Source organism: Lagopus muta, chromosome Z (genome assembly GCF_023343835.1).
Source record: "Lagopus muta isolate bLagMut1 chromosome Z, bLagMut1 primary, whole genome shotgun sequence".
Classification (NCBI taxonomy): domain Eukaryota; kingdom Metazoa; phylum Chordata; class Aves; order Galliformes; family Phasianidae; genus Lagopus; species Lagopus muta.
In genome coordinates this window covers 70,494,977-70,509,249 of record NC_064472.1, presented here as the reverse complement: position 1 = coordinate 70,509,249, position 14,273 = coordinate 70,494,977, and the positions used below count along the sequence as shown (strand labels likewise).

The window sequence follows — 14,273 nt, the reverse complement described above, 5'->3', positions numbered from 1 at the left end:
TTCAGGGATGCTGTTCAGCAGCAAGCCACTCAGGTTAGTCATTGGACAGCACTCAGCATCACTTACCTTGAACAATCATGTCCAGTCCACGATGAAGGACAATAACATCGATTTGGTCGTATGCACTTCCCACCATTTAAGCAGGGTGACTGGCAAACAGCTGTGTACAAATGCACACACATACTGTGTTAATGAGTAAACCCATTCCGAGCTGTTAAGGAACAGCATGCTGAAAGTCCAGCCTGTTAATCCATTACAAATGGACTGCTCTCGAAACTACAGCATTGAATGTACTACAGCTTTGAGTTTCTTGTAAAAGAAGGTTTGCTCTGGAAAGGGCAATCTTAGAACTCATCTCTGCTAAGTGTGATTCCAACCTCTCTACTGTTTGCTGTAGTGTATGAGCTGCATAGAAGAGTCAGTGTATTATTTTACATTGCCTTAAAAATTATGTTCTTTTTTTGCCTTGAATTGAGGCAGTAAAAGAATACAAGCAGAAGCAGAGGGAGAAATTAGACAAGAAGAATTATAATATCAATGAAGAATAGGCTTCATTTCTGGGAAGAAAATGTGGATGTTTATTTGAAAGGAATGTGATGGCTGAACAGCAGCCAGAACAAGCAGAAACAAGACAAAAAACTGGTAAAAAGTCCAGAAAGAGGCAGAAAAGAGAGTTATAAGTCAAGAAGCCATTTACACATCAACAGCAGGCAAGACTTAACACAACAGAACTAATGTGGGCACAAGGAAAGGAAGCAGGGAATGACAGCAAGTTCCTGAAAGGACCTGGTATCCCTAAAGGTGTGGCTCAATGTTTTGGTGCATTTGAACTAGAGAACTACTGCCAGCCTCAGCCAGTAAGGGTTGGCTGAGAAACAGTTGCACCTGCTTTTGTGTGAATTAGGAGATAAAGCAACACAGAATTTACAGAACAGACTCAGACTCACTTGATAAGCTAACTTCAAGTTCATTGACTCACTTCAAGCACAGACATTTATAATAACAGGACGCTAAAAAACATGGAATATTTTTAGCAGACGGTTCTATATTAAGGGGACAGACACCAGGAAAGACAATTTTTGAGTAATATTTTTTGCAAAAAGTATTAATTGCTGGAAGCACTGATTACTGGAAATGGAAATGTGCAGTCACAGGAATGTGTAAAGGCAATGGCAGTATTCTACTCTGATTCCTCTTGGCCAAAACACAAACAATGGCAGGAGGTTATAGAGATGGACTGCCCTCGTGCCATTAAGTGTACCGGGTTTGTCATGTTGAAAATTACTTCTGATTCTGGAATGAAAAATATGAATGAAATGTCCTTACCTCTCACTTTATGTACATAATTATTCCTGTGACTAGCAGTTAATCCAAGTATTTCCCATTTCACTTTGTTCTGTTTTGTTTTGTCAGCTGACAAAACAGAATATTGTGACCAGGAAGTAAAACCTCAACTGACTGAGTAACTTCACAGACAGTACTTATGTATTTTTTTGAATGGGTTTTGGCACAGATGCAGTTGACCACTAGATTTTTTACTTGAACTACTTGAAAAGCAACTCAGCTTGAACTGATTTGAATTGCTGGCCCATCAATAAGTAAGCCATCTGTTCTCAACTACCTATGCTGTTGCAGGTGCACAGTTTGTGAAATTCTGCATTATATGCTAGGCAAGTGTTGCTTCAAAAAACAGTAGTTGAGAGTTAAAAAGGTCACTCTCGATTTTTGACTTGTTGAGCAATGTAAAATGAATACTCATGAATAGCACAAATTTCTCCTGCAGTTTACCCAATCAGCCACACAAAAGACCTGCAGGAAGGCAAACACATGCTTTCATGTTAAGCCCTCTTAACACTCAATTAAGTTGCACCTGAACAACAAAAGTGCAGTAAACAAAATCTAAAATTTCTTTTTTTTTTCCTTAAAAAGAAGCTAACATTTATTAATGATTGAGATTCAGTAACAATTGAAAGACTTTCTAGTGGTCACCCAATCACTTCAAGTTTTATTGGTTATTTGCACTGTGACAAGGCTTTGAAAAGCTGCCTTTTGTTCAGCCTTGTATTGAAACCAAGTACCCCAAACCTGGGTTTAAGTATTACTCCTCATTGTAAACCAGCTTCATCTAACACAGGATACAGGTCTGGCACCTCAGAATCATTCTCCTGGCTACCTTGATGTGCTGCATGCTGCTGAAACTCAGGTACAAGGAACAGATCTATCATGCATATTGTGTCTGTTCAGAGAACTTAAGACGATACATAAGCCATCCATACACCCATTAATTTAACCATCCTTAAACACATCCTTGCTTTCCTCTGTCATCTCTACCTTTGCTATGAGGCACCAAGACACCAAGGGGGAATCCCCCACAGCAGGCAGCCAGGTGGTGAAAAACCTCACAGGAACCTGCAGCTTGCTTCTGAGTTTGACACTGAACGGAATATGTTGAAGCTGAAAGTGAAACTGTAACTACTGGAGTGGACAGCCCAGCTTTATTCTCCTTGGAAATTCTCTCCCCCCCTAGTGGCTTTTGCAGACAGCCCTCTTCTGAAGGCTGTTTGTTTTTTCTGGGACTACGTTTCTCTGAGGATTATTAAGATGCTCAGGAATTACTCTGAAAAAAATTTGCATCTGGGGACAACAAATGCTCTGGTAATTTTATTGTAGGGCTGGGTTTTCCTCTGAAAAGTGTGGTAGTTGCTACATCGTCCTTAGTGAATTGTGCTAGATACTGCTAGCGGGGTCCCAAAAGAAAAAGAATGCACGTAAAAGGAGTTTTACCCGTATGGCACCGTGATCCAGTCCATCCAGGGGGGCAGTCACACTGGTAAGGAGCCACACAGCGACCTCCGTTGAGACATGGCAAAATGCATATTGCTAAGAAGAAGGGAAGAGAACCAGTACAAATAATAATCACCTCTGCAAACGAAGAGGAAGGTGTACAAAAAAATCCCTTACATTTAACTAGAGACTGTACTGTTCCTCAAAGTGTTTGCACGCAGTATAAATGGAGTTGAGAATGATCTACCCAGAAGGCATGTGCGGCAAATACCACTGGCTTGGTGGCCAGAAAAGAGAAGGAATGATGACAACCCATTAATGAAGTGATTTCTGGAGTACTTCAAAGGCTGTTTGCTTGCTTCTCACCTGTAATATCCCTAGACAATGCTCACTTCTGGAAGGGCAGCTATCAAAATCAATTCATGCTTTAGTCATAAGCAACTGGATTATTTCTGGATTCCTTGGGTCCCACTGTGTAGGATCCAAAACAAGAAAACTATGCACTGCTCATAGGAAAGGACTGGTCTGGACCAGTGAAAACGCAATGAGACGCACAACATCGCAGGCCTCCCAGTGACAGACAGCTCCAGCAATGCAAGGCGTTTTGGGTGCAACACACTGATTGTGGCTGAAAGCTCTGGGGAAAAGAGAAACCAGAGAACTGCTGCATGATACCAAGTAGTTGATGGCCTATGATCAATCAACATAAGCTGCTCCTGTGAGCAGATCTGCAAAGTGGTCCAGTGTGCCGGCTGCTGGCGATCTAAGAACCTTCCTAAAACTACCATTTCCTCTGCTCTAACTGAATGGAGTGATTGTGCAAAAACCTTTTTTTTTTTGAGGCAGGTCTCAAATTTGGACCCATGAGAGGCACTTCTAGGAGAGTTTTAGTTTGGGAGGTCGGGATCATCCTCTACAGAGATCAAGTTGAGCAGGTGCAGTCAGTGTGGATAAGAAAGGAACAGTGAAATTCTAGGAGTTCACAGGATTAATCCATATCACCAAGGTTTATCTGTATTACCAAAGCAGTGGTACTCTGCACATTTTTTGAGGTGGTCAGGCTTTTCTAAGGATGACATACCCATCCTGTTATCTGTGGAATATACCTCTGTATGTATGACTGAATTCTTTCAAAGCTCTGCAGCCTCACCTGTGGCCCTTGCCCTGACAAATCAGTGCTCAATGCTATCACTCAAAAGAAGAGGCTCTCAGAACTGAAGACTAAACCTATCTCTTCTACTCCTGGATATGCCTTGACGGACAAGCAACACTGCAGAATCAAGGTGGCATTAACTGTGGGGAGCTTTTACCTTGCTTCTCACTGCCTATGTCAAAGTAAAGAGAAAAAAAAAAAAAGGCCAATGCCCGTGTCTGCATGAACTGTAATCTAGCTCGTCAGCTGTCTGCTCATTTTCCTTATACAGGAAAACAAGGTCAGAACTGGGATGACAGATTGAAATGTCTAGGGGCATAAAAATTGTCTTTTGGTCATGAACAACACATTAGGTATTGTTACTAATGTTACGATAAGGAAATCAATCGTGGCGTACCAAACAAAATTCTGCCAGGCACAGGGCTCGATCCCCTCCAGCTGAAAATATTAAACACAGAGAGCTGAGTATGCACTATGGTGGTACTGCCAGCATGAAGGGTTCAGACCTCACCAATTCCTCATGTTAAGAGCACTGCCGAGGAAATGGGAAGTATGGCAAAACCCAGCACCTCCAGCATCACCCAGAAAATTTCCGACGGGCTCAAAAGTTGTATTTCGTTGCTCACAATCAGAACAGATCCAGTTCTCCAATTATACAGGGATCCAGGCCAGGAAAAGACACCACTGCATCAATTAAAAAAGCATTTTGTTTGGGGGTGTCAAAGGACAGCCCTTTGTCTACAAACAAGCAATTGCTTTGTTGTTTCTATTCTAATTTGTCAAGCAGAATAAAGCTGTGATTTTTACATTTTTTGGCTCTTACACGTTTAATTTTCGCACTGAGTTCACCGCAGAAAATTCAGTTGTCCTACTTACAACATCTTGATAAATAACACATGAAGGATGATATACATACGCTCTTCACAGAGACGACCCATCCAGCCATCTGGACAGGAGCAGGCATTTGGTCGCTCACAGACTCCACCATTCTGACATGGGAACCGACAGACAGCTGGAAACAGAACAATTTCATGACCAACACAAGAAGGTTAACTGGAACATAAAACATAACAAAACTCACAAGCTTAACTTGGTTTTGACTTCAATGTCTACATTGTTTTCTAGCTGTGTGCAAGTTACTAGGTACAGTGATTGAGAGCACCGAGGAGAGAAAACATAATGCTTTCATGTGTACTTACTGTAAACTGCTAAGACAAACAAAAACGTCCTCGAGCAACAACGAGAAAGAAAAATGCTAAATTTTTAGGACAGTCTGGTAAATTACCTGGACAATGTTTAAAGGCTGATGTTATGCTTTACCTGCTTATTCTCTCTTTTTTTTTTTTTTTCCCCTAAAATGAACACACAAAATCTATTACCCACTTTTTTCTTCTCAATAAAATCAAGCTTTCTGCTAACCTTGAGTTGAAACAAGGTTATGTTGTCTGGCCTTACACAGGGTTTGCTGATAGTACGATAGGATAGTGTGGTAGGAGAAGGAATTTTTATTGCACTGCCATCCACAGCAATGAGCAGAGCTCTACAAGGGCGTAGCATGGGCACAGTGAAGTGTTTACCTATGAAAGTCAAGGTATGATTATAAACTTCCCCCAGCTTTCATGTTGACTGGTGCTCCATGGTTCACATACCTCTTAATAAACACTTGCTCATAAAAGTGAGGAACCTGAAGTGCTTTCTAGCATGCTACTCCAGCATGTTGCCTGAACTCAACGGACTATGCACTTATTTGAATGACACTGTACTTTATCTTGGCTAATACAGCCAAGGAAACCAGGACTATTTTATAAAACTGAGTGGCAAGCAAAGTATAAACATTTTAGGCTTAAAGATCATTGAAGCAAGTAAAACCTTTCTCGTGTTTGTGTACATGCTATGCATATATGATAAAAAAAACAACACGTGGCTTCCAGATGCTACTGCAGGACAAATAAGTAATCAGACAAACTTCTGATTAGTGGTAGTCGTGAATGCAGAGTAACCTCAGGAAACTCAGTCTGAACTGTTAATTGCATCCTATCTTTAATTATTTTCTAGGTGAGTAAAATAAGCGTTTAGGCTTTGAAAGTATTTCATATCTTGTTCAATGTTAGTATTAAATACAGTGGCTTAGCACACTAGTTCAGACCCAAGTTCCACATTGAAAAGAATGCAGATCTTTCACTGATTGAGCTGGACTTGAGTCACTCACACAACCAAGCTATGCCATGCTACAAGTTACAGCTTGCAAGCCATTGAAATGAGGCCAAAGCTTTTGCCTTTTTATATAACGTCAGAGCCTTCCCATTAAACGTCAGCTGATAATGCAACTGGGAAGAGTTCACAGACATTGCAATATTTTAAAAAGGTATTCTGAACAATTTTTATTGTAAAGATATCTACGAATACATAGATGGCTTATCTCTGGTGTTGCCTAAAGTGAATAGTGTGCCTCATACATTTCTATTGTGCAATGAAAAGTTATGTAAGTTGAATAAAAATACATTTAAAGTCCTGAAATTGTCTGTGATCCACTCCATCAAAAAGATATTCCTTTAGTGTATAACAGGATGGTAAATAAAAGGCTTGTATATAAATTATAAGCCAAGTCAAATTCAAAGCCCAAGAAAAACGTTTTCTGTAGTTTATTCTCTCTCACTCTGTTGATGGAGAAGATGTGGATATTTCATTAGTTACTGTTACTACTGAAGTTGCTTTGGACAGCAGCTCCATCCCGCTCAGCAGTTTGGGATCTCAGTCAGAGGTATGCTTTTCCTGGCTTTCTGCCCTGGTTGTGAAATACTGAATAACTAAGACTGTACCATCCCTAGGTGTGCACTTGTTATACATCAGTTTACATAGAGAGAGACTCTATGTTTGTAGCTGTGAGGATTATTTTTCATTCAGCAGACAATAGTAGAGAAAGGCTTGGGGCGGTGAACTAAGCTGGGATCTCATTCACTTTTTAGCTACAGTGAAAGCAAGCAGGACAATTCAGTCCTGATCTGCTGGAGAAAGAATAGGAATTATTAACTGAGACATCAGTTACTGGTATCAGATCTCACACCCACAGTACCAGTCTTTGTTTTTGAGACCCCTTATAAACCCATACTTTATATTTACCTCCACAGAAATGGTAACACTTCTGCAATACAAATAGGGGCAAGCAAAGGTAAGAAAAGATTCCTGGTGTTTGTTCTGAACTCTGCCAAAAACCTCCCTGTAGTAGAAGTGATCAATTTCCCAATGCCTCTGCTGCCCCTCAGAAAGCTTGTTCACTAGCTGGGCATCAATTTTTTGGTTAACACCTCCACAGCAGACACCTCTCCCATTCAGTGTGAAGCTGCCAGAGACCAAATACATGACAGATTTCAGAGCATTTCAGAGAGGAGAGATAGGAGTTAGACAAGCTGTGTGAATCTGTGCAGTCTGCTGAGTCCCACAGGTATTTACATTTGGCAGATCCAGCCTAATACCTCTAACCCCTGAAACTCAGATCAGAATCTGGCCCACAATCTTTAGCCAGCAGTGACTCAGGCAAGTGCAGCTGTGGTTGCAGCTCTCCCATAGAAGCCAATGAAATCTGATTTTTAATTACAATGTTTACATTAACTAACCCGTTCAACCGGGTCAGAATGTTTCTAGCAGGCTCAGGACACATTAGTAATCAACTCACAGAGCCAAAAACAATAAGTGCAGCATGAGTCAGTGCAAAGAGTGCTTTCATGTTGCTTCTGATGTAGACCACAAAGGCTTGGGTCCTGTAGCCCTTTTGTTAGGTAAATCCCTCAAATGAATTATAAAGCAGTTCTGAAAGATTATTTTGACATGTGTCACAAAAACATGTCAGTCCTCCCAGAAGAATCTTTGGTCCTTTCTAGTTCAGTTTTTGGGTGAAAGGAAGGGGGAAAATTGTTCTTACTCCTAGCATACCAAAGACAGGTTTTTCCACTTTGTTACACTACTCTCTGACCATCTGTCCACTTAATCATTTTGCATTTCATAGTAATTAACCCCAACACTTAATCCTCCAAACAATCTCAAGGATTCAGTAGTCTTGGAAACAGAATGTTGGAAAAAGGAAACATGTTTGACAGTTCTTTGCATATCATCCCTTCCAGCTTTTTAGCCACCAATGTCAAGAAATTCTTTCAGCAGATGACTACAATCCTGTGCACAAGTGTTCTAAGGTACTGTTCTGTCACAGTAAGAATAACAAAACTGATGATACCAAAGAGGCAGTTGAAGAATGCATTGTTACAACATGGAGACAGCATCACAAAGTTTTGCTAAATATCTAGCTTACGAAGAATGGATTTTGTGCTGAGATCCCTTGAATTCTACAGCCACCATAGCTCAGAAAGAAATAATAAGCTACTTGGTAAGCTTTTCAGAAAGAGCTCTGTAGTTCATGAGTGTACATTTCCAAAAGAAATTTTGGATGCCTATGAACATCTGAAATAACTTAGCTGCTTCTACTATGGATGTCCTCCTCTGGCCTGCTTAACAGCTGATTTTTCAGGGCAGTGCCAAGCCATTATCATACAACCAGGAAAAACACAGTTTTCAGAGGCAGCTTCACTGTCCCTGAAATGTTCACAAGTCAAAACTCCACTTCTCAACCTCTGCGTCTCCTTAAAACAATCTGCTGACCTGTGACTTTTAGGCAAGGCAATTTTAACTACTGGATCCGGAATTTTATAAGAATGTCTGCTTGCAAGTAGTAAGGTAATTCAGATTAGCCAGGTCTACTTAATGTTTTGATGGCAGAATTCAAACCAAAAACACTGACAAAGGGACCCTGATTAGTCTGTATAGAAACCACCAGCTCCAAGGGGTTTCTCATCTAAACAGAGTGGTTGCAATGGAAGGAGGGTGTATTGCTACTTCTATTTTAGACACTGGTTGCTAAGACACTTGCAAGAGCAGAGGCAGATCTGACAACTTTGATTATGGCTCCAATGTTCCCAGGTCACTGTTCTGGCACCTCTCCTCTTCTGCAGGAATTCTCAAACTCTGGGAATGTCACAGTTTATGAGCCAATGATGTGCCCTAAGGTTTTTGCTTTTAATACATTTCTGAAGAGAAATACGAGACTCAGTTTATGGTGGCTATTACAACATTTGAGATAAAACTTCAGAATGCAGCTAAGTTACACAACTATAGATTGATCTGGTAGCAGGAGTGAGAGGGGAAATGGCACAAGGCAATGTTTCTCAAGTGAAAGCTCTATGACCTTGGAACTCTTTTGCTGTGCCTTACTCTTGTTTTCGAGAAAGCATTTGAATATAGCTTAGTTTGTCATCTTTTTTTGTTGGTTTCTTCCATTTTTCTCTTCAAAATTGGTTATTTATATGAATCTTCTGTTACTGTTTTTTTTACTTGATATATCAAAAATGTCATCTTCATTCTGGCAAGTCAAAGGTAGAAAGTTAAGACTATCTTTAGCATTTTGTTAAAATCACAGATTTTCTGCACCTGGTGTGCGCTACTTAATGAGCTGTATCAACTCATCCTTAAGTACTTTACTGTAAAAGAATTTTCAGGAACTGCCAAGCTCTAAACACAGTGAAAGGCTAAGCATCTCTTACTATCGTTTTCTGCAGTACTTCATCTTTGGTTGTGAAAAAACAACTAGCAGTGCTTATTTGAAGCAGTTCAGCATGTCAGCAACATGACGGGTTCTGCCACTTTCTCGCAAAAGATGTGAGGAAAAGGATCAAAGGTGATGGTTACAACACCGTAGGAATACCCAGGACTATAGAGGAAAATTGGGGAAGTCCTCTCTTTCATGTGGAAATAAAGCAATGCTCTGCACTTAAAATGCCCTGGGTGAAATCCCAGCTGCACTGAAATGAGCAAAAATTTGGCTTTTATTTCTACTGCAACTACAATGACTCCTTCATACTCACGGCTAGTTAATAACATTTAAATAAAAAACATACTTCTGCCATAAAAAAAGACTTACCTTTGCAGGTAGGTGGTGTTGTCCATGTTCCGTTTTCTAAGCAAATGCTCCGCAGGGGTCCCTCCAGCATGTAACCACTGTAACATGAGTAGGTGATCATATCTCCATACTGATAGAAGCTACCACGGATGAAAGCATTCTCTATGTGAGCTGGGGGCCCGCAAGATATCTCTAAACAAAAGAAATCACACAGAGTCTGGTGAACTACAATGCCTGCATGATATGGTTTCCGGTGCTTCATCCATAGGACTCAGGAGATGTTGAGACACCTCTGGTAAAAATGCAATAAGTGGTGCTTCATAGTGTGCACACTCAGGGCAAACCTGTGACACATGAACAGAAGTGCACAAGGAGATGACCAGCAACAGCAGTTTTAAGTAACACAGCAATCAACCATATACAGCAGAAACTATGAGATGGTCTCATGATATACATGAGGTTGAGTCTGCAGGGTGATGGAACTGCACGAGCCAATACTGTTTGCAAGAAAACAAAAATCTTCCAGTCATCTTCTGAAAAAAAGGATTTTCCAACAGTGCCAATAAATACAATAAAAGTCTGTTTTTCCCTATAGCCCTTTCTTCACCATAATCTCACAGGCATTCTCAGGGCATTCAACAAGCAAATCTGGCTGCCGTGCTTGCAAAAAGTAAATTGAGAAGAAAACAACAGCTAGAGCCAAACAGACAATAGTATGAGTGGCCATCAACTCATAAACATACTCTGAAATAACTGTTAGAAGGAAAAACAAGCTCTTTCGTAGAGCTTCTTCGGTTGTTCCTATGTGCCAGGGTCTCTAGAAGCAAACTAGCTCTCCATATGCAGATAAAAGATCCCTCCATTCTGAATAACTGCAGCTATACAGAGTGCTATGCTAACACGTTTGTGCTGTTTGATACAGACACTGTCAACAACCCTATGGAACTGCAGGGATCTGTACTTACTGTACTGTACTGTACCTTACTTACTTTCACACTTAGCTGTTGTAGGAGTCCAAGTCTCATCAGCATTACAAGTGATCACAGCCTGCCCTTTCAACTGATAGCCTTCCCTGCACCTGATGGACACATTCTGCCCAACGTAAAAATCCACCTCGGAGAGAAGGGCATTCTCTGGGATTATGAAAGGCACAGGACAAGGGTTTGCTGTTGAAAGAAAGGGAGTGAGGGAAGAGGAAAAGGGAGAAAGAGAGGAACGGAACTTTAGAAGAATTTCTGCAAATTTCAACTTCAAATCATAGAAATGGATGCTCATCAAAAGTCACATTTTTAATTTGCTGTAAAATTATGAGATTTGGGTTATAAAATAATGATTAAAGTTTTTATTCTCTTCAGTCATAAAGCTTGCTACCATACTCTAATGACATCTTGGAAGATGTAAGTGAAAAGTGTCTTACATTTTACAATCACACCATTCTTTCTTTCCTTCCTGCTTGTCATAACCCTACTGCCAAAAATTCAATAAAAAGAGTCAGACTCATTCCATTCCTTGATCTTTGGGCCTGGATCAATACAGAGCAGCATGAAATCCAGATCCTTGAGCACAGACATTAGAGTTTAAAAATTCTATAATAATCTTACTTTCTACTGGCTGTAAACTTACTGAGCTATTTTTGTATAGTCTACTGATTTCACCATGAACATGGAAAAGGCTGGACTTCACATACATCAGAGATTAATCCAGCTTCATAAAACAAATATCCTGTGAGCCTGCTGCTGTACAAAACCTACAATGCCTCAATTACTACCCTAAGACAACAGAAGATCTTGAAGGTAGTTACAACAACAGGGATGGCTATTAAAGGTGTGCACAGTGGACATGTTTATAAGGTGGTATTTCATAAAATGACAGAAAATTTATATAGACATTTAGTCCAACCTTCTTCTTAAAGCAGGACCAACAAGTTTGGCCTTGAACAGCTGAAATATGAGTATTTTTAAATATATTTTTAAATATATTTCACATCCTCTCTGGACCCATTTCAGTTTCTTCAAATACTCAATTGGAACTTCTTTCAATTGGATCTTCCTTTGTTGCAACTTGGATTCACTGTCTCTCAATCTACTACTACAGACCTCTGACAGAAGTTTGGCTCTTCTTTATTTCCGCATTGCCTATAGTTAAAGGAAGATAAGGAGGTCTTCATTGCCTTCTCTTCCAAAGGCTGAACAAGCACTTTTCTCTCACCTGCTCCTCATGAATCAAGTTGCTGACTCTAACCGACTCTATTCACTAACAGCATTCCAAATAAAAGGAATTACACTGAACACAGCTTGTTCTTTTACTGTCATGCAAATACACTTGTCATATGACAAGATAATGCTTTGGCCTATGTCAGTAACTGCTTCCTTTGTTCCTTTATAAAAACACGATGCACACCAGCAAATTTACAAACCTAGTTTAAACAATTTTTTAAACTATGAATAACAAATTCTGCTCTTGACCACCCCGAAAGAAAATTGCAGTATATCTCTACCAATATCTGCAGAAGTTGCTCTCAATTACTACCATTATAAACTAAGAGTAGTCTAGTCTTTAATGCTTGCAAGTTAAAACCCCTTTTTCATAACAAAGCAAACACACACGTTTACAGAGAGGCAGAGGATTACTCCATCTTCCATCCCTTGTGCACTCCGCTGTAGGTTCTCCTTCCAAACTGTATCCGCTCTTGCAGAAATATGCTATAGTACTGCCAACTGTATTATTTTCATAAACTGCCTTCCCATTCAACAAAGAAAGTGGAGCTTTGCATCTGGTCTCTGCAAAGAACGAGATGTCATTAATGCAGCTTGATATTAAACTCGGACTTGCAACAATTCCTGAGCTACTCATACAGTATGTTTAAAGTAGCAGCCACAGACCAGTAAGTCAAGAAAATCACCAAAAGAGTTTAGCAGACACAGTACAGACTTGCACAGAAGCTAGGAAAGGAGCTCCTCCCTGTGACAGATAAATGCTACAGCCACATGTTTATCAGGTCAAGAAAATTTGGCAGTGCTGGGGAGGATACGTTTATGACCTTGTACTGGGGTAAAAAGAGCAGAACATGAGAATGGTTCTTTCTCACTGCTAAGAAATACCTCAGAAATTTGCAGTCCTTTGCAACTTCCATTTTGATAGACAAGAAATACCAGGTGAAATGCAGGATGGTGCAAGATGCTGATGCTTAAACTACCAATTGTGCCATTCAAGATTCTCAGCTATGTTTCTGAAACCAGCAGGCAGTCAGCCCAGGTTGGGTTACTGCTGCTACACAACAGACTCTCTTCACGTCCCATTTACCATTCAGTTTTCCTGAGTGGTCAGAATAATAGGATGACTTAAGATTAAACTAGCAAAGGCAGACACATGGTAGTCAGGCAACAGGAATAGAAAAGGTAGGAGGAAGTAGTTGTACTCAACCTTGTTCAAGTGGGTCTTTCTTGACATCATGCTTATTTCAACACTGCTAGTTGGTGGCTTCTCTTAGGTGCCTCCTACAGTATTTGTGATCTCCTCTTTGATGAGGATTTCCCCTGTCAACTTTGCAGATTGCTCCTATAAGGTATGCAAAGCATAGGAGAACTGCAGTGCACAATGAGCTGTGTACTGTGTGACCACCCAGCACAGCATCTGATGATCCCTCACACAGTTTTCATAGCTCTGGTGACAAGAACCTAACACCTGCCTTGAGCAGAAGATCATTATTTGTCTTACTTGGGTGAAGCTGTCACATGCATGTTGGTCCCTTTAGAATCTGTGTGAACAGCTGGTTGTGGAGAGATCAAAAGTCAGCTCCATGGGAGAATGCCGAAGGAAACTAAGGCAAGCAAGCAGAATGTTAGAGTCTATCCTGGGAGACCAAGAGCATGTGCAGCAGGGACATGAACAGCCTGAAAAAGAGTGCAGTGGAAAAAAAATGGACAAGTTGGTCCATTAAAGAAAAAGCGAGAAGCACAGACTATCATTCACGGCTAAAAGGCCAGGAAAGGACAAAACTCATACTTAGAAGTAAATTATATTGGAATTCACTATGTTTCTATACACTTTATATTTTGAACAATGTCATCCAACAATACTATCTCTTCACATTTAGAACCTCACTTCTTTTTCTGTTTTTGTGTTTAAAGCCTAGTTTTTAACCACTCAGTAGTGGCTGCCCAATCCATAACACAGGTATTTCTTGCAACAGGGCCTACTGTGGAAGCATCAGAAAGCACAAGCATGCAGACTGGTATGTCATGCATTCACAGCATTTGTCCAAAGGAGGACTGTGAAGGCTAAAGGCTGAGCTGCTGATACTGACCTTAACACAATCCTGTTGCTGGATTTGGGCCCAAAATTCAGAGAAATAATGTCAATGTGGCAACTGACTTCAGAAGGTTGCTGAGA

At 40.4% G+C, this 14,273-nt stretch overlaps 1 protein-coding gene across 1 annotated transcript in view; it reads right to left on the bottom strand.

The window, feature by feature from the left end:
• The window catches only part of SVEP1 (sushi, von Willebrand factor type A, EGF and pentraxin domain containing 1), a 126,089-nt gene that overhangs the window by 4,260 nt on the left and 107,556 nt on the right, over positions 1-14,273 (bottom strand). The window contains exons 44-49 of the mRNA XM_048932431.1: positions 12,488-12,661; positions 10,871-11,047; positions 9,903-10,073; positions 4,854-4,949; positions 2,785-2,880; positions 67-160 (exon numbers count right to left, since the gene is read on the bottom strand). Of these exons, the coding sequence (XP_048788388.1) occupies positions 67-160; positions 2,785-2,880; positions 4,854-4,949; positions 9,903-10,073; positions 10,871-11,047; positions 12,488-12,661 (808 nt within the window). The remainder of the gene's footprint in view (positions 1-66; positions 161-2,784; positions 2,881-4,853; positions 4,950-9,902; positions 10,074-10,870; positions 11,048-12,487; positions 12,662-14,273) is intronic.